This window comes from Nannospalax galili, unplaced genomic scaffold, assembly GCF_000622305.1.
Source record: "Nannospalax galili isolate Female #2095 unplaced genomic scaffold, S.galili_v1.0 scaffold856, whole genome shotgun sequence".
NCBI classification, from domain to species: domain Eukaryota; kingdom Metazoa; phylum Chordata; class Mammalia; order Rodentia; family Spalacidae; genus Nannospalax; species Nannospalax galili.
In genome coordinates, this window is record NW_008339573.1 from 273,697 (window position 1) to 294,488 (window position 20,792).

General features: G+C 39.8%; 1 protein-coding gene and 1 pseudogene across 3 annotated transcripts in view; both read left to right on the forward strand.

Moving 5' to 3' along the window:
• The window catches only part of Sil1 (SIL1 nucleotide exchange factor), a 314,878-nt gene that overhangs the window by 192,049 nt on the left and 102,037 nt on the right, over positions 1-20,792 (forward strand). For all 3 annotated transcript variants that reach the window (XM_008834287.2, XM_029564109.1, XM_008834288.2), the window contains exons 6-7: positions 10,299-10,490; positions 16,954-17,075. In XM_008834287.2, coding sequence (XP_008832509.1) covers positions 10,299-10,490; positions 16,954-17,075 — 314 coding nt within the window. The remainder of the gene's footprint in view (positions 1-10,298; positions 10,491-16,953; positions 17,076-20,792) is intronic.
• LOC103735169 lies at positions 6,945-7,466 on the forward strand (annotated as a pseudogene).

The following is a 20,792-nucleotide window of genomic DNA, read 5'->3' on the forward strand; positions in this document are numbered from 1 at the left end:
TATAATAAAAGTTAAAGTTATTAATTAGGTGCAATAAGAGATTAAAGACAACAGTAATAAAATGGAACAGTTGTAATATACTGTAATAAAGTTATGTCTAATGGGTGGCAGTGTGTACAGTATGGCTATGCTGGATAAGGGGATGTTCATATCTAAGTCAAGTTGAAGCAAGGATAGCATGAGAGTTTCTCATGCTACTCAAAACATTGTATAACTTAAAACTTAAGACTTGCTCTTGCTGGGTGTGGTGGTGCACATCTTTAATCCCAGCATTTTGGAGGCAGAGGCAGGTGAATCTTTGTGAGTTCAAGGCTATTCTGGTCTACATAGTGAGTGCCAGGCCAGCTGGGACTTATAGGGAGACCTTGTCTCAAAAAAATAATAATAAAAGTTTCTTTCTGGGGGGCTGGATAGATGGCTCAGTGATTAAGAACTCATATTGCTTTTGCAGAGGACCTAAGTTACATTTCCAGCACCACATTGGACAGCTCACAACCACCTGTAACCCTAGCTCTAGAGCGATCCTATGCTCCTGGCCTCCCCAGGCACCTGCATTCACATGCACATATTCACAGACAGACAGACAGACAGACAGACACACACACACACACACACACACACAAAATTAAAAATAAAACAAATCCAGGGCCGGGTGTGGTGGCGCACACCTTTAATACCAGCACTTGGGAGGCAGAGGCAGATGGATCTCTATGAGTTCGAGGCCAGCCTGGTCTACAGAGTGAGTTCCAGGCAGCTGGAGCTACAGGGAGACCCTGTCTCAGAAAGACCCCACCCCCAAAAAATAGATTGGGAAAAAAACGAATAGAGTCTTGAGGACCTGTGGAACAACAACAAAAGAGCTAACATTTGTGTTAATTGGAGTTCTAAACAGGGAGGAGAAAGGATTTGGAGCTGCAGAAATAAGCTAAAGAAACAATGGCTAAATGAATTCCCATATTTAATCAGAGATATAAAATCACAGATTCATGAAGCCAAGCGGACTTCATATTATAAACTGAAGAAAATTGGTGTCGAGGTTCATCACAGTAAATTTGTTTGTTTATTTTATATGTATGAGTGCTTTGCCTACATGTATGTAAGGGTACCTGTGTTGTGCAATGCCTATGGAGGCCAGAAGAGGGCATCAGATCCCCTGGAACTGGAGTCACAGATGGTTGTTAGTTGTCATGTGGGTGCTGAGAACTGAACACCAGGCCTCTGCAAGAGCAGATAGTGCTCTTAACCACTGAGCCATCTCTCTAGCCCCTATCACAGTAAAATTTCTAAAGACAGAAAAAAAATTTAAGGCAGCTAGAGAGAAATGACACATGTATAAGGGAAAAATGATTGAGTGATAGTGATTTTTTTTTCATTTGAAGCCATAGAGGCTATAAGTATATGATACATTTTACAGGTTCATAAGGAAAGAACTGTTCTTTCAGATTCTGTAGCCCATAAAAAATATCCATCAGGAGTGAAAGGAAAATCAAAACATTCTCAAGCAAAGGAAAATTAAGAAAATTTGTTCACAGCACAGCTACCCTAAAAGAATGACTAAAGGATATTTTCCCAATAGAAAGGAATAATAGAGGGAAGCTTAGAATATCAAAAAGGAAGAAAGAACAATAAATAAAATGAAGGAAGCTTGGATCATCAGGAAGGACGAAAGAACAAGGAGGAAATACATTCGTTCTCTCTCTCTCTTAATCTTTTTGAGACAGGATCTCCCTGTAGCCACAGCTAGCCTAGAACTCACTATGTAGACCAGGCTGGCCTGGATTTCACAGAAATCTGCCTGCCTCTGCCTCCCAAATTCTGGGATTAAAGGCAATCACACCACTCCCAGATTATCTGTCTCTTTTTGAGTATTAGTATTGTTTGACAGTTGAAGCACACATCTTGACATTATCTGATTTGTTTCTTGCTATCTATTGGGAATATTTTAAGAAAGTTATAGAAGAGAGTAACATAATTGGAGGTAAGGTTTCTATTCTATACTTCATGGAGAGAGAATTTTTTTATTTAGACATGGTTTCACTATGTAGCCCTTACTGACCTGGCACACACTATGTAGGCGGGGCTGGCCTTGAAATTACAAAAATTTGCCTACCTCTGCCTTCCCAGTTTTGGGGTTAAAGGTATGTGCTACCTTGCCTGGTATAATCTTGACTCTTGTAGTTTAACAGTCACTTAGATATTTTATAATACTACAATCAACATTAAAATGAAACTCTAAAACAGATGTACTCAAAAACACTACAGATAAACCAAAATGGAGTTCTTAAAAATGTACATTGCCAGGGCTGGAGAGATGGCTCAGAGGTTAAGAACATTGACTTTTCTTGCAGAAGACCCGGGTTCAAATCCCAGTACCCACATGGCTGCTAACAACTGTCTGAAACTCCAGTTCCAGGGGATCCAGTGGCCTTTTCTGTCCTCTGAGGGCATTTCATGACACAGGCACACTTACATACATGCAGGCAATACATGCATACACATGAAATAATAAAAATAATAAGATTTTTTTTTAAAAAAATGTACATTGCCTTGCCATAGGAAGATAAGAAAAGGGAAACAAAAAGCAGAGAATAAAACCAAGCACTTGGAAGGTAGAAGCAGGAGGACAGCCTGGGCTACACTGAGACACAGCCTCAAAAGACAAAAAATCCAATTGAAACCAAAACAACACAAGACAAACAAGCAAACAAAAATCCCACAGAATAAATTTCAATGGCAGACTTGAGCTTTACCATATCAATAATTACATTAAATATGAATAGTCTAAATATACCAATTAAAACATATTATAATAAATGGATTTTAAAAAATACTTTATTTATTATTTTTATTTTATGTGTATGTGTGTATTGCCTGCATGTAGGTAAGTGCACCCGTGTCGTGCAATGCCCTCAGAAGACAGAAGAGGCTGTCAGATCCCCTAGAACTGGAGTTATGGACAGTTGTTAGCTGCCATGTGGGTGCTGGGATTCGAACCCCAGTCTTCTGCAAGAACAATCAATGTTCTTAAATGCTGAGCCATCTCTCCAGCCCCTAATAAATAGATTTTTAAAAACCCAAATATATACTTCCAAATATATGCTTGAGAAACCCACTCAAATATAGTAATAAAGGAGGTAGATAAAAAATGAAAAATTGGCTGGCATGGTGTTCCATGCCTTTAATCCCAGCACTTGGGAGGCAAAGGCAGGTGGAGCTCTGTGAGTTCTGGCCAGCCAGTCTGGCCTGCTTGAGTTCCAGGTCAGTTGACCTGCTCAAAAAAAAAAAAAAAAAAAAAAAAAAAAAAAAAAGAATATATCACACAAGCATTAATTCAAAACAAAAAAGCATTAGCATTATATAAAGTTGACTTCAAAGCAAAATAAATGACTAGTGCTGAGGAGGAATAGTACAAAATGATAATGAGGTCACTCCACTAAAACATATAATTTTTTTTTTTTTTTTTTTTTTTTTTTTTTTTTTTTTCAGATAAGTTCTCCCTGTAGCTCCCAGCTGGACTGGAACTTGCTCTGTAGATCAGGCTGTCCTTGAACTCACAGAGATCCATCTGTCTCTGCCTGGGATTAAAGGCATGGGTTGGCCTGATCTTTTTTAAGGATTTATTTCTTTTAAAAAATATTTATTATTATTGTTTCTTTTTTATGTGTATGCGTGTATTGCCTGCATGTAGGTAAGTGCGCCTGTGTCATGCGATGCCCGCGGAGGACAGAAGAGGCTGTTGGATCCCCTGGAACTGGAGTTAAAGACAGTAGTTAGCTGCCATGTTGGTGCTGGGATTCGAACCTGGGTCTTCTGCAAGAACAGCCAGTGTTCTTAACTGCTGAGTCATCTCTCCAGTCCCAAGGATTTATTTATTTTATGTATATGTGTGGGTGCTTGATTGTTTGTAAGTATATAGTGTGCATGCCTGGAGCCCAAGGGAGACAGAAGAGGTCATCAGATCCACTGGAATTGGAGTTATAGGCAGTTGTTAGCTACCATGTGGGTGCTGGGAACTGAAACCTGGGTCCTCTGCAAAAGCAGCAAGTGCTCTTAACAACCGATCCCTCACTCTAGTCCCTAAAATATGTAGTAATCTTAATCTTTTACATTCATATGTCAAAACACCTTAAGTAAAACCTGACAGAACTAAAAAGAAGAAGCAGAGAAATCCACAACTATGTTTAGGAATTTCAACATCCCTTTCTCAGAATTGCTAAAACTACTAGGAAGCAAATCAGCAAGGATATGAAAATGCCAAATAGCACCATCAACCAGAACAATTTGACATTTGTAGAACAGTCTATCTAACAATAACAGAATATACATTCTTCTCAGGTATCCAAGAAACATTTATCAAGTTAGACTCATCTCAACAAAACTAAAATAATTAAGTTGACAGTGTACTCTGATGACCATAAAGGATTCAAAGGAGAAACCAGAATAGTACGAAAATTTCTAAACATTTGTGTTAAGGAAGTTCTAGTTTGTTTCTCCATTGCTGTGACAAAACACTCTGATCACTACCAACTTGGGGAGGAAAGGGTTTATTTGTCTTACATCTTCTGGGTCATACTTCATCACTGAGGGAGCCCAAGGTAGGAACTCAGGGCAGGAACCTGAAGCATAGGCCATGGAGGAACACTGCTTACTGGTTTGCTCCCCTGACCCCTGCTCAGCCTGCTTTCTTATGCAACACAGGCCCACCTGCCCAGATGTGGCACCACCCACAGTGGCTGGGCCCTCCCACATCACTCAACAATCAAGAAGATGCCCCACAGATATGGCCACAGATCATTTCGATGGAGGAAATTCCTCAGTTGAGGCTCCCTCAACCCAGGTGTGTCAACTTTACACTAAAGCTATCCAGCACAGAAGTCTCAAGAGAAGTTAAAAAATAATAAATAAATAAATAAATAAATAAAGGCATGTTGAACTGAATAAAAATAAAACTACAATCAGTTAGTTTAGTTAGGTATGATGCACACCTATAACCCCAGCATTTGAGAGGCAGGCAAGAAGAACACAAGTACAAGATCAGCCTGAGCTACATAGTGAGATCCCTGATTCAAATGATTGGGGATCCTTTGAACAGTGGTAGAACAATTGCTTAGTATGTTCATGGCCCTGGATTCAATACCCAGCACTTCAAAAAATAAAGTTTGCACTATCCAAACTTATCCATATGAAATTCAATTAGTTCTATAACCATTAAAGAGATTCAATTTGTAATAAGAATGTTCAAAAAAAAGAATTGCTTATGTTCAGATAGTTTATTGGAGATATCTACCAAACATTTAAAAATAATTACCTGAAAGACTATGTTTCAGGTAGTTGTTCCATATGGCAATGGTGACAACATGCACAAGTTCTCTGCAAGCTCAAATCAGACAAAATTTCAGCCTGGACATGGGGAAGCAGGTCAGAAATCCCAACCCAACCTAAGGAACTTTAGCAACTGATGGCAATTGGGAGGGGGAGAGATGGTATCTCATAGAGATGAGACTCTTTGTGGACCCACTGGATGGACTAACACTGAATAACATTTGGGGACACAAATCAGACTCTATAGGCTGTAATATATATATAAGAGAACATTAAATTGGGCAGGCATATGAGAGACAATATATTAAATTGTGTGGGGAACAGCGAGGGGAGGTGCAGATGGGGAAGATGGGGAGGGGATCTAAATACCATTAAACTATATTGTATGAAAATAGCAAAAATTCAATTAAAAATACAATGAAAAAATTATCAGTTGTACACTGCCTCTTCTAGAAAGTGAACACAGAAGGAATACTTCCTAACTTATTTTATGAGTCTAGTGTTATACTTCTAGCTAAACCACATAAAATCCTCAATTTCAAAATTACTTCTTTTTTTGATTATTTTAAAAATTATGTGTATGTATGGGTATGTGCATGAGAATGCAGGGGCCTGCAGAGCCTAGAAGAGGGCATCAGATCCCCTGGAGCTGCAGTTATAGGCATTTGTGAGCAGCCTGACATGGGTGTTAGGAAACAAACTTTCAGTATGCCCTCCTAACCATTGAGCCATCTTTCCAATCCCTATTTTTATTTTTGAGACAGGGTCTCCTGTATCTCAACTGGCCTTAAAACTCACAACATAGCTGAGGGTGACTTTGAACTTTTGATCCGCCTGCCTCCACCTCCTGAGTACTAGGATTACAGGTATACACCACCATGTCTAGTTATGCTGTGCTAGGGATCAAGCCCAGGGCTTTGTACATGCTAGGCAAGCACTCTACCAACCGAGCTACATCCTCAGCTCTGAAAAAGTTATGACTTTGTATCATTATAGTTAAAATATTATGGTAATTGAAATTTGAAAACCCATGCAAAGGAAGAACTGTATCTGACAAAGTCTGTTTTGTTTTCTTCATGGTACTGGGGATTGACCCCAGGGCTATACACGTGCCCTACTGATGAGTTGTATACCAAACCTGACAAAAGACTTTTTAAAAAATATTTATTTTTATTTTATGTGCATGAGTGTTTTTGTCTGCCAGTATATATGTCCACTGCATGTCTTTCATAGAAGCCAGAAGAAGGCACCGGATCCCCTAGAACTGGAGTTAGAGATGGTTGTGAGTCACCATGTGCATCCTGGGAACTAAACCTGAGTACTCTGCAAAAGTAGCAAGTGCTCCTAACTGCTCAGCCATCTCTCTGGTCCCTGACAAAGGACTTTTATCTGGCCTACTGTCAAACTTCAATAGTAAAAATGAACCTATTTACAAAGTGGGAAAATTCAACAAACATTTCAGCAAAGAAAATATGTGGATGGCAGATAAACACATGAAAACATATTTAGCATCATTAGCCATTAGAGATATGCAAAATAAATCTATAGTATGTATTTGTTAGGATACATAAAAATTGATGCTAGGCTTTCCAGCGTCAGCCTTGTACCCTGCAGCCACCTTGATGTTGATGCCCAAGAATAGGATTGCCATCTGTGGATTCCTTTTTAAGGGGGGAGTGATAGAAGCTCAGAAGGATGTCCACATGTCTAAACACTCAGAGTTGGCAGATAGGAATGTACCAAACCTTCATGTCATGAAGGCTGTGCAGCCTCTCAAGTCTCCAGGCTGTTTCACAGGAAGTTGGCCTGGAGAGATTTCTACTGGTACCTTATCAATGAGAGTATCCAATATCTCAGTGATTACCCCCACCTGCTTTCCAAGATCATGCCTGCCATCCTGCACAGCAGCTGTCTTAAGACTGGCAGGCCTTGACTCAAAGGTCTGGCGAGTGAGCAACCTGCATGATTCACAAGAGGGGATGCCAACAGAGACACCTGCAGATGGAGCACTGTATCCACTACTGCTGACAAGAAAGCTGAGTGGGGGATGGCTCAGCAACTGAATGCCAGTTCAGAGGTGCGTTGGTCATAGACATGGTCAGCCACCTCAGTGTAGTTGGAAGAGGTTGTTTTGTGTTGAATAAATTTATAGTTGGAAAAAAATGATGATAGTATTATATAAAGGTAAAAATATGATTAAACTTTTTTATATACATAGTTGATGGGAATGTAAAATGGTACATTCCTTCTGGAAAATGGTTTGTTTCTTATGAAACAAAATAGATTTACCAGATAACTCAGTAACTGTGCTTTTGGGCATTTATCCTAGAAAAATAAGAACTTGGGGCTGGAGAGATGGCTCAGCGGATAAGAACACTGTTCTTACAGAAGACCTGGGTTTGAATCCCAGCACCAACATGGCCGCTAACAACTGTCCATAACTCCAGTTACAGGGGATCCGACAGTCTCTTCTGTCCTCTGTGGGCATTGCATGACATGGGTGCACTTACCTACATGAGGCAATACATGTATACACATAAAATATTAAAAAAAAAGAAAAGTAACATGTTTAAACAAAAATCTGTATGCAGGTTTCACGTGCTTATAGCAGTTGTTTATTATTGTTATTATTATTATGTGTGTAAATAATATATGTGTGTGGGTATGGGCATGCACATGTCACAGTGTATATGTGTAGGACAGAGGGTAACTTTCAAGAATTGGCTATCTCCTTGGGTTCCAGGGATGGAACTCAGGTTGTCAGACTTGTGAGGCAAATACTTTTTCCCACTGAGCCATCTTGCCAGCTGAACAGTTTTATTCATAATAGCTAAAGCCTAGAAAACAAGTCGAATGTTTTAATCAGGTAAATGAGTAAACAAACCATGTATATAATGAAATATTCAGCACTAAAAAGAAGTGAGCACTTGATGTGTACACAGTAACTTGGATAGATCTCAAGGGCATTATGCTTAGTGAAAAAATGCCAATCTTAGAAAAGCCAATCTGTGTAGTTCCATTTATAAAACATTCTCCAAATGTCAGAATTATAGAGCTGGAGGAAAAATTAGTGGTTATCAGGGCTTAGGGACTGGGGCAGTGAGAGTACAAGATGTGGCTATACAGAGATTATTCAGTGGAGTTACTTGGTGGTGAAACGATTCTATAATTTGTCGTGGTGATTACATAAAGCTATACCTTGTATAAAACTATATGGAATGGTATATACATATATGCAAAGGAGGGCATATAATCTAAGACCCGTGGTCCACTTGACTATTGTACTGTGCCTTTTCTTGTTTTTAACATTGTACTATCATTATATAATATGTTACCATTGGGGGGAGATGGATAAAGAATACATGGTACTCTCTGTACTAATTTTATATTTTCCTGTGAATTTATAATTTCTTCAAACTAAATCTTTCCTTTTCCTTTTTCAAAGCCCTTCCTAAGAGCCAGGAGTCATCCTCTTTATAAGGCAGAATTCATTATTTTCTTATCATGCTCCCTTGCCAATTTTTCCATAGAAGTGACAGCCTTCCCAGACCATTTTAACTGGTTTTATTCACCATCCAGAGACTTCTACCTGAGTTTAGCAAGAACATTTCACAGTGTTTTAGCCCCAGTATTGGGTGTGGCACCTCATAGATGTGATTGCTCTGCTGGAACAGTCTTTTTAAAAAGAGGCTGATTCATATCTTTGGTTGGTGTTTCTATGGAGTGCTTATACTGGGGAGAGAAACCATAGGTGATAGATGAATAATTTGGAGCTGACAGCTGCTCATCATCCTGCTTTTTATAAATACCCATGCATTTTAATTTTTCTTGGAAGATAGATACATAAACCACCACGACCTTTCAGACTTTCTTTATAAGCACTATAGGCTAAAATTGGGAAGAAAATGGAGTGCCACATCTACAAAATATCCAATTAAAGTCTTTCATTCACCTCTAACATAACTTCATTTTAAAAATCTTTATATGTATGTGGAGTTGGGAGGACTGAGAGAAAATTGTTTGAGATTTGAGTATAGTGCATACAGTAATTTAGCCATTTCAAACAGTTGAACAAATTGTACACCTGTGGTTAGACTGACAGTAATGACAGTGATTTAATTTTCATTGGCAAATTGCTCCTGCTCTGACAGTTCTTACCCACAGTTTCCTACATCCGAGTTTCCCTAAAATGTTGTTGGGTCGGGTAGTACAAGACCAAGATATTCTGATTAGGAAGGGCAGAAAACTATGGTATGGATTCTTTTACTTCTCCTTTACCTGTCCCATGAGGTTAGAGGTAAGTAAGCTTATCTTGCTTTCCCTGACCTCAGTGATTGCAACAAGGAACCCCTATGCTTCAAGAATACTGGAAATCAGTTTTGAATAAATGAACCTGGAAAATTCTGAGTGTGTTTGGATAGAGCCCTATATGGGTGGACTCTGATGGCTTTTTCTCTGGGTCTCTGAGGAAGTATGAGTTTCTGATAGGATAGATTATGATGTGAGTCTTGGATTTTTGTGGTTTTTGTTTTTTTTTTGTCTTTTTGAGACAGGGTCTCCCTGTAGTCCCAGCTGACCTGAACTCACTATGTAGACCAGGCTGGCCTTGAACTCACAAGGATCCGCCTGCCTCTGCCTCCCAAGTGCTGGGATTAAAGGCATGCGCCACCACACCCGGCTAGGATGTGAGTCTTGGAAGAGCAGTTTTTTTTTTTGTTTTTTTTTTTTTTGTCTTTTTGGGACAGGGTCTCCCTGTAGTCAGCCCCAACTGGCCTGGAACTCGCTATGTAGACCAGGCTGGCTTTGAACTCACAGAGATCCAGATCAACTGCCTCTGCCTCCCAAGTGCTGGGATTAAAGGCATGTGCCACCATGTCTGGCTGGAAGAGCAGTTCTTTAATGGGGGTGAACCATAGGAACCTTGGGGAAATGTCTCCAATCCATTAGATTAATTATCTCTTTGCTGTTCTCTTTAGGCAAGGCAGGCCAAGGTAAAACAACTCTTCCGCCCCATTGAGGAGCTGAAGAAAGAATTTGATGAGCTGAATGTTGTTATTGAGACTGATATGCAGATTATGGTACGGCTGATAAACAAGTTCAATAGTTCCAATTCCAGCCTGGAAGAGAAGATTGCTGCACTCTTTGATCTTGAGTATTATGTCCATCAGGTATTGTATTTCCTTGCTCATAAATCTGACCTTTTAAAAAATATTTTATTTATTTATTTTTTTATATTTTATTTATTATTTTCATTTTATGTGTATGAGTGTTATGCCTGCATGTAGGTAAGTGCACCCATGTCGTGCAATGCCTGAGGAGGCCAGAAGAGGCTGTTAGATCCCCTGGGACTGGAGTTAAGGATAGTTGTTAGCTGCCATGTGGGTGCTGGGATTTGAACCAGAGTCTTTTGCAAGAACAGTGTTCTTAACTGCTGAGCCATCTCTCCAGCCCCAAATCTGACCTTTTAAATAATAGTTTCAAAAATAACCCCTTACCCTAAGCCCTGAGAAAACAGCATCAGCATCTTTCTCTTTCCAGACATAGACTGTTTTCAATGTAGTTCACTGTGGTAGTTAGGTATGTTTTTAGAGGCCAGAATCAACTTCTTTTTTGCTTGAACTGTTAGTTACCTCCCTTTTTTTTTTTTAACACTGAGGCAAAATAGCCATAGTTTCTGTCTCATGTCATTTGTGGTCTAGAAAGGGAAACCAATAATGAACAGTTGAACAAATGAACAAATAATGAGGTGACTTAAGAGTATAATAGGGGCTTCAGAGGGTGATGCCAGAGTATATCACAGGGGAACTTAGAACCTAGTTAGAGTTAATAAAAGGTAGCTTCTCAAAGGATGTGTCATTTAGGCTTAGTATTCATGGAGGAATAGGGATTAGCTAGATGAAGAGGAAGAAGTTAAACAGGTGATGCAGCTGTTGCCCATGGACCAAATCTGGTGTAATATCTGCATTTGTAAATAAAATTTTATTGGGATAATCTCCCTGATTTGTTGATGTAATATTTAAGGTTCATTTCATTATAGTGACAGAGTTGCATAGTTGTGACAGAAACCACATTGCTTGCAAAGTAAAAAAAGTATTTACTGCTTAAACCCCCCTCTCCATTATTCCCCTTTTCCCCCTTCATATCATTATACATTCCTTTCTCCAAGGCACAGGTAGTATTGTGGAAGACAGGGTAGAAAGACTGTAAGAGCCAGAGATCAGAGAGGATTGGGGTGAAACAGTGTCTTTTGGACATGACAGAACCACTGCACTCATCAACTCAGAGCAGCTGTGGTTGCCTGTAGGAGCTCAAGTCAGTCAACATTTCAGCATGGATGGGGAGGGCCTCACACCTGGTGAGGAGCTATTGACATTGACAGTTGATGGCTGCTGGGGAGGCAGTCAGTTTTCTGAAGGTGGTGGCCCGTGGTAGATCAACCATACTCCAATGGATGGTTCCACAACCTCAGGTGCATATGGGCAGCACAAACTGGACTTAGTGGGTTATTAAAAAAAAGAAGAAGAAGAAGAAGAAGAACATGAAATTGGGAGGGTATGGGGGAGGATGAACCTGGGAGGAGTTAGGGGAGGAGTGGGGGATAAATATGATCAAAATCTATTGTATGCATGTATGAAACACCCAAATAATTAATAAAATATGTATTTTTAGAGAATTAACCAAAAACCCAAAAGCTGTTAGGCCCTTTAGAAAAAGTTTGCCAGTCTTTCTATTAGAGCATTTCAGGCAGCATAAGTTACATGTGCAAAGAATCTGGGGCAGAGATGAGCTTGGTAAATTGAAAGATTGGGATGACTAGATCGTAGCCAGGGGAAGGGCATCATAAACACAGTAGATGCTGGGAGTCAGAGAGGTCAAGTTGGGACTAGTCTCTTACTCTGTGATTTTACCCTTAATCCTAACAATCCTTGGAGAATTTGAAGTGGGAAAGTAACTGTTCAAACTTATAATGGCTAATATCCTATCTACTTTTAATTCATCAACTTCCACGGCTGCTTTATGGGTAGGCACCACTATGAGTCCCTTTTGTTTGTTTGTTTCTTTATTTGTTTGTTTTGTGGGTTTTGAGATAGAGTCTCATTATGTTCCCCAGGATAGTCTCAAATTTCTGGGCTCAAGTGATTCCTTTCACCGCAGCCTCCTGAATATCAGGCACTACAATATGAGTCACCCTGCGACTCATTTTTTATAAATGAGGAAAATGAAGCACAAGGAGATAGTGTGATTACCGAAGCTAGGATCTGTAGATTTGTAAGTAGGATCTGTCTAACCATAAGCTTTTAAACTTTTGGGATTTTTTAAAATTTTGTTTTATATTGTTTTGTTTTGTTTTTGAGACTAGATCTCCTTATAGCCCCAGCTGGCCTAGAACTCACTATGTAGACCAGGTTGGCCTTGATCTCACAGAGATCTCCCTGCCTCTGTTAGTATTAAAGGTGTGTACTACCACACTTAGCCTACTTTTAAACTTTTGAGCAATCTGCTTCTTGAAGAAAACTGGTGCCTTTTGCATGAAGCTCAAAAGATAGAGATGAGGAGGTGCTAAGCCATTCATTTTCTCAATAAATGAATTTATGGAGTGCCTGTTAAGTCTTAGGTACTGTTCCAGGCACTTGAGATACATTTATGAATAAAATTGGAGCTTACCTTCTAGTAAAGGCAGATAGACATACCACATAATTTGTTTGAAAGGTGATACATATTATGGAAAACTAAAAAAGAGACCTGGACAGGAATTGGCATTATTGAGAAGGAGCATCTCACACAGGAGATAGGAGCATCCCTAGTACGTTTGAGAAACTACAAGGTCATTCTGACTGGATCTGAGAGAAAGGGGAGAGATAATGAGAGGAAGATCCTGGGGTCCTCATAGGCTATGTGAAAGAATAGAATTGGACAGTGGACAGAAAAATGATTAAAGAAAGTCTCCTTTAGCTGCTCTGTTGAGAATTTGACCAGAGGTAGGAGCCTTGGTGGAAGCAGAGACCAGATAGGAAGCTATTGCAGTAATTCAGACTAGGGACAATGATGGCCCAGGAGGCTGTGCAATTATAATCAAAGGCTTGTTGGAGATCCTCATTCAGTGGAATAGAACCTCAGTGTCCTCCCACACATGACAGCATCCTTATTCTCTGTAAACTAGGCTAAAAGACATTTTTTTTTCTTTGTTTAGGATTTTGCCAGCTTCTGTGGTAGAAAAGGATGAGAGTGTACTGTATCTCCAGGAGTTATGGTACAGCTCTTCATCCTTCTCTGCTCATAACTCTCTCAGACCCCAAATAGCAAGGCTGTGATCCTCTTAAGGGGGTTAAAGTGAACCTGGGTTCTCTTTCCCCTTTCCAATTCTTCCTTTAGGGCAAAAGACAAAAACCCCCATAGCTTTTCCATTAGAGATATTTAAAGTATTAAGGCTCCTAGGGGCTACTGGCCAGCTTAGTCCTGCTCTGATGTTGACATCTTTTATTATTATTTTTTTCATCTTAACATAGTTGGGTAAATCTTTGAGGTTTCTGTAGTCTTGTTCTCTAGTTGCACATGAAAGGCCAGAATTACTAGAAGCATACCATACCTAGAAGGAAATGAGTACACAGAGCCCTGAGAGGCAGTAATCCAACAGATTTTTTTTTCCCTTGCAGGCCCTGGCAATACCATCCCCTAGGGTGACATCCCATTTCACTTTCACAGGTCAATGGGAGAGGTATAAAGTTCCTTGGATGTGACCACTCAGCCAGAGGTCATCACAGGAACCATTCTGCTGGGCAAGGCCAAACTCACTCTTTTGGCAGAATGTTCTGGGTCATTGACGTGGGCTGGTTCACTATGCTGACATATAATAATGATAAATTGTGATTCCACAGGGAGGTTCCAGAGTGTATAGCACAGCCTGATTTCCAGTTCTGATGGAGAATTGGGGCAATGTTGTGCTAACTTTGAGGCAGATAGAACTTTTCTAGCCAGGCCCTTCAGTCCATCCCCACTCCAAACTCATAGAATAGAGGCTTAAAGAGTCATGGACTTCAAGGACCTGAAGTGGATCTGCCAAAGGATTCCTCCCAGTCATATTTAATTATTAAAACAGGGTATGTGAAAAGCAAAACCTTGTGTGTAGAAAACAGTTTGTGAGTTATTTATAAGAAATGCCTCTATGTGCCCCATCTGCCCTGGGCAAAATAGTTGTCTTTTCTCACGTGACTCCTCAATTATTTACTCCCATCTCTCCCTTTTTGAGATTCCTGATCTTCCATTGTCTTGTCAGTGCTCTGGGTGTTGACTTAGTTCCCTTCATCCCCTTCCTAATGCTCTCTCTCTCTCTTTACCTCTCTCCATTGGTCTTTCCCTATCATCAAGGAAGCCTGAGAAAAGTCTGGCTCCAGACTTGCCTTGTGTGTGACTCTGGGAAGAAACACAGCTTTTGGTGTGTAAGTGGGTCAGAATGAACCTTTTCTTTCTTATTGCCAGTGAAATGATAGAACACCTTCAAAGGCCTAAGTGCTTACATAAATACCAGCTTTACATCACATGGAATAATTGTTTAGTAATGTAGAGAAACTGAATCTAGAACAGAACCTCCATGGCTCTGGGTTGTGTTGTTTTGGGGTCAACAGGAAGGTAGCTGCTCTGCCAAGAAGTCATACGAGCTTTGATAAGTGATCATCCCAGGCATGAGATGATGGGTTTCTGAGCTGTAATTTTGTGCCTGGGAAAACTAGAGCAAGGAGGATCAAAAGATAGGTGTGGATTAGTATATTTTTAAACCAGAACATGTAAGGAAGGAAGATGTTTATATCAGCAAAGCACCCAATTCTGAGTCTTCCTAATTAGTTGGGCTTTGGCAGAATAGTCATCCTTCTTCATAGGGACAAGTTAGACAGAAAAATTCTAGCTCTGGCCTTGAACATGACATAGCAACCAGACCTCATGCTTACTTCACAGCCTGGATTGGCTACTTTGGTACCAACATCCATTTACTTTGTTGACACAGATAATATAGATTGCTTGTGTGTGTGTGTGTGTGTGTGTGTGTGTGTGTGTGTGTGTGCATGTGTGTGTGTGCATGTGTGTGTGTAGACTGCTTTTAAAAAAATTCACAATAGGTTTTTTTTTCAGGAGCAATTTTCTTCTCAAATTTATATTCATTAGTGTAAGGGTTATTTATTTAATACCTAACTGTATGCTAGGCACTATTCTAGTCACTAAAACTGTAACAGTAGATGGACCAAAACCTCACTTCTATTAAAATGTGTAACAATTATCTTCCAAGTGGTTAAAAAAATAAATAAAAAATAAAAAATAAAAAGGCTAGGCCTACCCAAATGCATGAACAGAGTCAGAAACTGTGCTTTACACTTGGTTTTTCTCTCAGAACCCACTTCCTATTTGGAGACAGAAGCAAGGACAGAGTCAGATAGGAAATAGTCCTGTAGTTCTGGATAGAAAAAGTGGATAGCTGTCACGTTGTTGCTTGGCTTTGGCTTCTTGAGTTGTCCTGAGTTCTACAGAGTAGGATTATTTGGGCAACAGATTACCTTTGTAGGTAAGGGGTGGAGGAAAAAGAGATTATGATTCTGTTTTTTCATGTAGATATGAAATATAGGATTTAGTAAGTTAATTAGCAAATGTTATAATAATAGTTTAAGCGCTACAAAAGTCAGTATGTCCATTACTGCTCAAACTACAGATATTTGATAAGAAGTCAGTGTAATTATTTAGTATTAATTTCATTGTAATGAGACCTTTTTATAATCATTGGGTTTATTGTTTAAAGTCACACAGCTTATTAGTTTTGTGATGATGGAAATACTCTGCACTGTCTGGTATATAGTTACTAGTGAGTAACAGGCCTAGACCAAAGTCTTTGGGAAAGTGAATTTTGTACAGATTTCTATCATGAATGCCCTCAGATTCCATCAACCTTAGAAAAGAAGGGTAATATTGTTACTCCTCTCCTAGCACTCTTGTAGCACTCCACCCCCGCCACCACACACCACAGCCTCTTTTACCAACAGAGCTCCTTTTATAGTTCCTGCCTTCTAATTAAAAATCAGCTTTCATTTTTAAAAATTTTTATATATTTTTAATGTCTTTTGTCTCCACTGAGCTTTTGGATTTGTACAACAACAGAAAGCATAGCACCATTTAGTGGTGCTCATGATGCCAGATTCTTTGTATTAACAACTTGTATGTCTGGAGTAAGCTTTGTGACTCATTACGACATTAGAATTTCTGAGATATGTTTGGCATGAGCAAGAGCTAGGTGCCATTTTCACTAATTCCCATGCAGATACTCATAAATGGTTACATGAATCAGGACTTCCAATTTTTCAGATTTAAGAGTACTTTAAAATTTATAATGTTTTTGATTGATTGATTATTGATTGAGTGAGTGAGTGAGTGGTTGATTGATTGATGAGACAGGGTCTCCCTGTATCCCCCAGCTGGCCTGGGTCTAACAGAGGTCTGCCTGCCTCTGCCTTGTTTTAATATACCTGTCCTAGTTATTCAGAAAGGCTTTTTATTTTACATTGTTTTTGAATAGTCACCAAAAGAAAAGCTGTCAGAAGAGTGCTTCCTTTCTTGATGGCTATCCTGTACTAAGCAGTGCCTTTGTTGCAGATGGATAATGCACAGGACCTGCTGTCCTTTGGTGGCCTTCAAGTGGTGATTAATGGGCTGAACAGCACAGAGCCCCTGGTGAAGGAGTATGCTGCTTTTGTGCTCGGGGCTGCTTTTTCCAGGTGAGTAACATGGATAGATTCCCATTGACCTGGACTGTTTGCCTTAATTGGCTTGGAAGAAGGGTACACTTACACTGGTAAACATTTCTACTCAACATGTCAGTGTGGTACTGGCAAAGCTAAAATTTGATTGTCTTTATCCCAAAGAGACAGAAGTTTTCTACCATCTGTGATGTCTGTTTTCTTATCTTATATATGCACACTTAGTAAAAATCTTAGGTCATATCTTCTATTTTAATAAAAACTAATAAAGGAACCAGCTGCATACAGTCTCTCAAGACTTGCCCTGTGAGGGCAATAAACTGAAAGGGTTGATTCTCTTGGCAGTAAAGCTACATCTAGTGATAAGTGATGAACCTCACCAAGGATGGCCTTTTGAGGAGAATGTGTCTTCCCCTAGTTGACTGGAATCAATCAACATGCAATCAGGTTATTGCACTTTCTGGGTAGCATTTCTTTAGAATTTCAATTCTGTCTCCTTATATTAGAAAACTGATCAGGCAAGAGGAGTGGGTAGACAGTGTCTTGAAAGAATAGATGTTTTAAAAGATACATCATTTTCTTTGTCCTAAAAAGGTCAGGATATCTTCGTACTGTAGTTTCGCCCATTAAAAACAAACAAACAAAAAAAACTGCTCCTAAGACTATTTGTATTTCTAAAATAGAAACAAATATTCTGATTCTTGTTTCCAGGTGGTGGCTGTTACTGTTGCTTGCTTATTAGATGTAGAATTTGTGTAGGAGAAAGACTATTCTGAACATATTGATGTAGAGTTTGTTTTGAAAGACTTTCTTTGACTTTTTATTCATTCTTATGTCTCTTTAATCAGAATCTCAATCTGATCCCTTAATGTCATGGTAAAATGAAGGACCGTTGTTCTATGAGGAGACACTTGGAGCAAGCAGGTCTTTGTTTCTCTTATCATTGCCTGCCTTAATGTTCAGGCCTCAGTAGTCATGTGGTAGTGTTATAGACAATTAAGACTCTGGCTTCCAGGAAGGTTCCATCTCCCTTGGTCTCACCTTCCAAAGTCAAAAGCTTTTCAGAAAACCCAAAGAAATCTCTGTCTAAGCCACTGGAAAGGAGAAAAATCTGTTAGTCATTGGTATAGCTGTGGTTTCAGCCCTAGGAAGGTCCAGGGTCTAATCCTCAGAAGGCTTCAGAGACTTGAAAATTTATTAAGGCTCACCATTTATTTCTCAAGCCAGAAATTAACTAAGTCAAACATTAACCTCTCTGGACTATTTTTGGAAATCTTTGTCTATTCCAAAATACTTTCAAATATCTCCATATCCCTTGCCATTGAGTCAGGAAATAGATTTGGGAGAAACAGTGGCATCGTCATGCTACTTCCTAACTAAAGTGACTTGAGAAACATACATTAGGTATCCTTAGTAAATCACAATTCACCCAGAGCTGTTCCAATATGTGGTGTTATTAAGACACCTCCATGATTATATTAGTGTAAGGCCATGTTAACATTTATATAGCATCACTAAAATTTAAATAGAGATAAATATAAAATATTGCAATTTAGTGTTTTGGTGGCAAGCACACTGCTGTAGCCAAAATGTCCTACCACTGGAGGGCTGTTACAATGACAGCATGATATGGCGCCAGTGCTTTCAGAAGCCAACAGTAGGCTCCCAAACACCATGAAAATGTCAATGTTTTATGCAAAGAGAAGCGTGACACAAGGTAAGAATATTTCTGTGCAGAAAAGTGGTTTTCAGTGCTGTTGTCTGATATGCATTATTTACTTTTGATATCCTAGTGTTGGCCCTGCACCTCCCTAACTACTTCTGGTATGCAGGTGTGTACACAGATGCCACAGTGATTAGATAAGCTTGCTCATGTCAAAAGGACATTCAAGAGGTAGTACCCAGGAATCATGGACTTCCCTGTGTGCCTATGGCCAGACTTTCAAAGCCTCAGTTTTTAGTTTATTGACTGGGAGCAATAATAGGTGTCCTATGCATTTCATAAAGTGGGCTATAAGCAATAAAATATATAATAACCACTTGTTCATAATAATATATTAACATCATCATCACCCTCATCATGATGTGCCCTTTTTTACTATCGATTTCCCTTCTAGGGAAATTCTTATTTCTTTCTACCCTACAAATATTTGTCCTCCTTATTTTGTCTTCTGTTAAAGGTTTATGTTCTACCATGTCTTTTGGTGCTAATCTTTCTGCTTCATGAGGGTATTTTTATTTGCTACCTGGGTTAATTGCTTAATAAGTTCCTCCATACACATTTCTGTGGATGAAGAGATAGCTTTCCTGATGTCAAACATCAATTATTCCAAGATCAGGAAGAGGAATGACAGAAATGTAATTGACACGGCCATTGAAATAAAGTTTATATCTTTATTTAAATATTTTTAACACGCTCTGCTTCCCTGGGCCTGCAGGACTTGCCACAGGCCTCTCTCCTACCTGCAGGCCTCTCTCCGGGGTAAGTCCATTGTGCACTCCTTGCCTTGACTCCCCCAGCCTCTGCACCCTCCCATCTCCACCACCTTTCTCTCTTCCGAGTTTGGGCCCTGCCCCATTGCTTGTCTGGGGGCCCCAGACACCTGAGAACCAATACTGCTCCCTGAACCTTTTCATCCAGACCAACGTAGTGCCTTCTCTGGGCCCCAGGAGCACTGCTTCTGGGCCTGGCCCCGCCCTCAACTTCCTCTGCTTCCCTGGCCCTGCACCACTCGCTAGCCTCTTTCTGGGGCACTAGGGCTGACCTTTCCTCTTCCTGATCCTTTGCATCCAGACCAACCCATCTCCTCAGTGCAATCCCCAGGAGGCCTTGGGGCCTCTTTCTGCCCCATCTGCCTTTGCATCTCTTGGTGGCACGGCCACCAGTTGCCCTAGACCAGCATCTTTCCTGGGCCAGGCTTCCAGGCCAGTCCAACCCCCAAATTCCTGAGGCCAAAATCATTCCTGGAGGGATCCAGACCTTAGGAGAAAGCCTGAAAATATCTGACCCTCACCTGAATTGGGCCTCTCTGGGAACTCCTGAAGACAAAAGCAATCGGCCACTCCAATATAAAATCAAAAGAGAGAACCGGAAGCTTAGATGAACCAGCTTTTCATGCCCAAAAACTAAACCACAAAGACACATAAAGTTCACAAAAAGAAGCAGACCTAAACTTGAAGGCCTGAGTCTCACACAAGAATAGAAACTACAAAAGAAATTCACGTGTCAAAATCACAGAGATAATAACATGGAAAACCAAAATAACATATCCCTACCAAGTACCAATAGCCCTCTAGAGGAGTACAATGAGAACCCCCTAGAGATAATGCAGGGCATGGAACTCAAAAACACAATTATAAACATGATAAAAGAATTCAGTGAATTTAAAGAGCACACAAACAAAGAAATCAAAGAGCTAAAGGACGATGGTGATAAACTTCTAAATGAATTTAGAAAAGAGTTAGAAATATTGAACAATACTCAGGCTGAAATGAAGAAGGAAGTGAAACACTCAGTAAGTCAATTAGAAATGACAGGAAAAAGTTTCAGGAATAGGATGAACGAAATGGAAAACAGAGTATCAAGACTGGAAGATAAAGTGGACAAACTAGACCACACAGGCAAAGACTGAAAAATTTAAGCAATCACAAGAATGGAATATGCAGGAATTGTGTGACACCATAAAAAGACCAAACTTACAAATCATAGGCATACAGGAAGGAGAAGAATCCCAA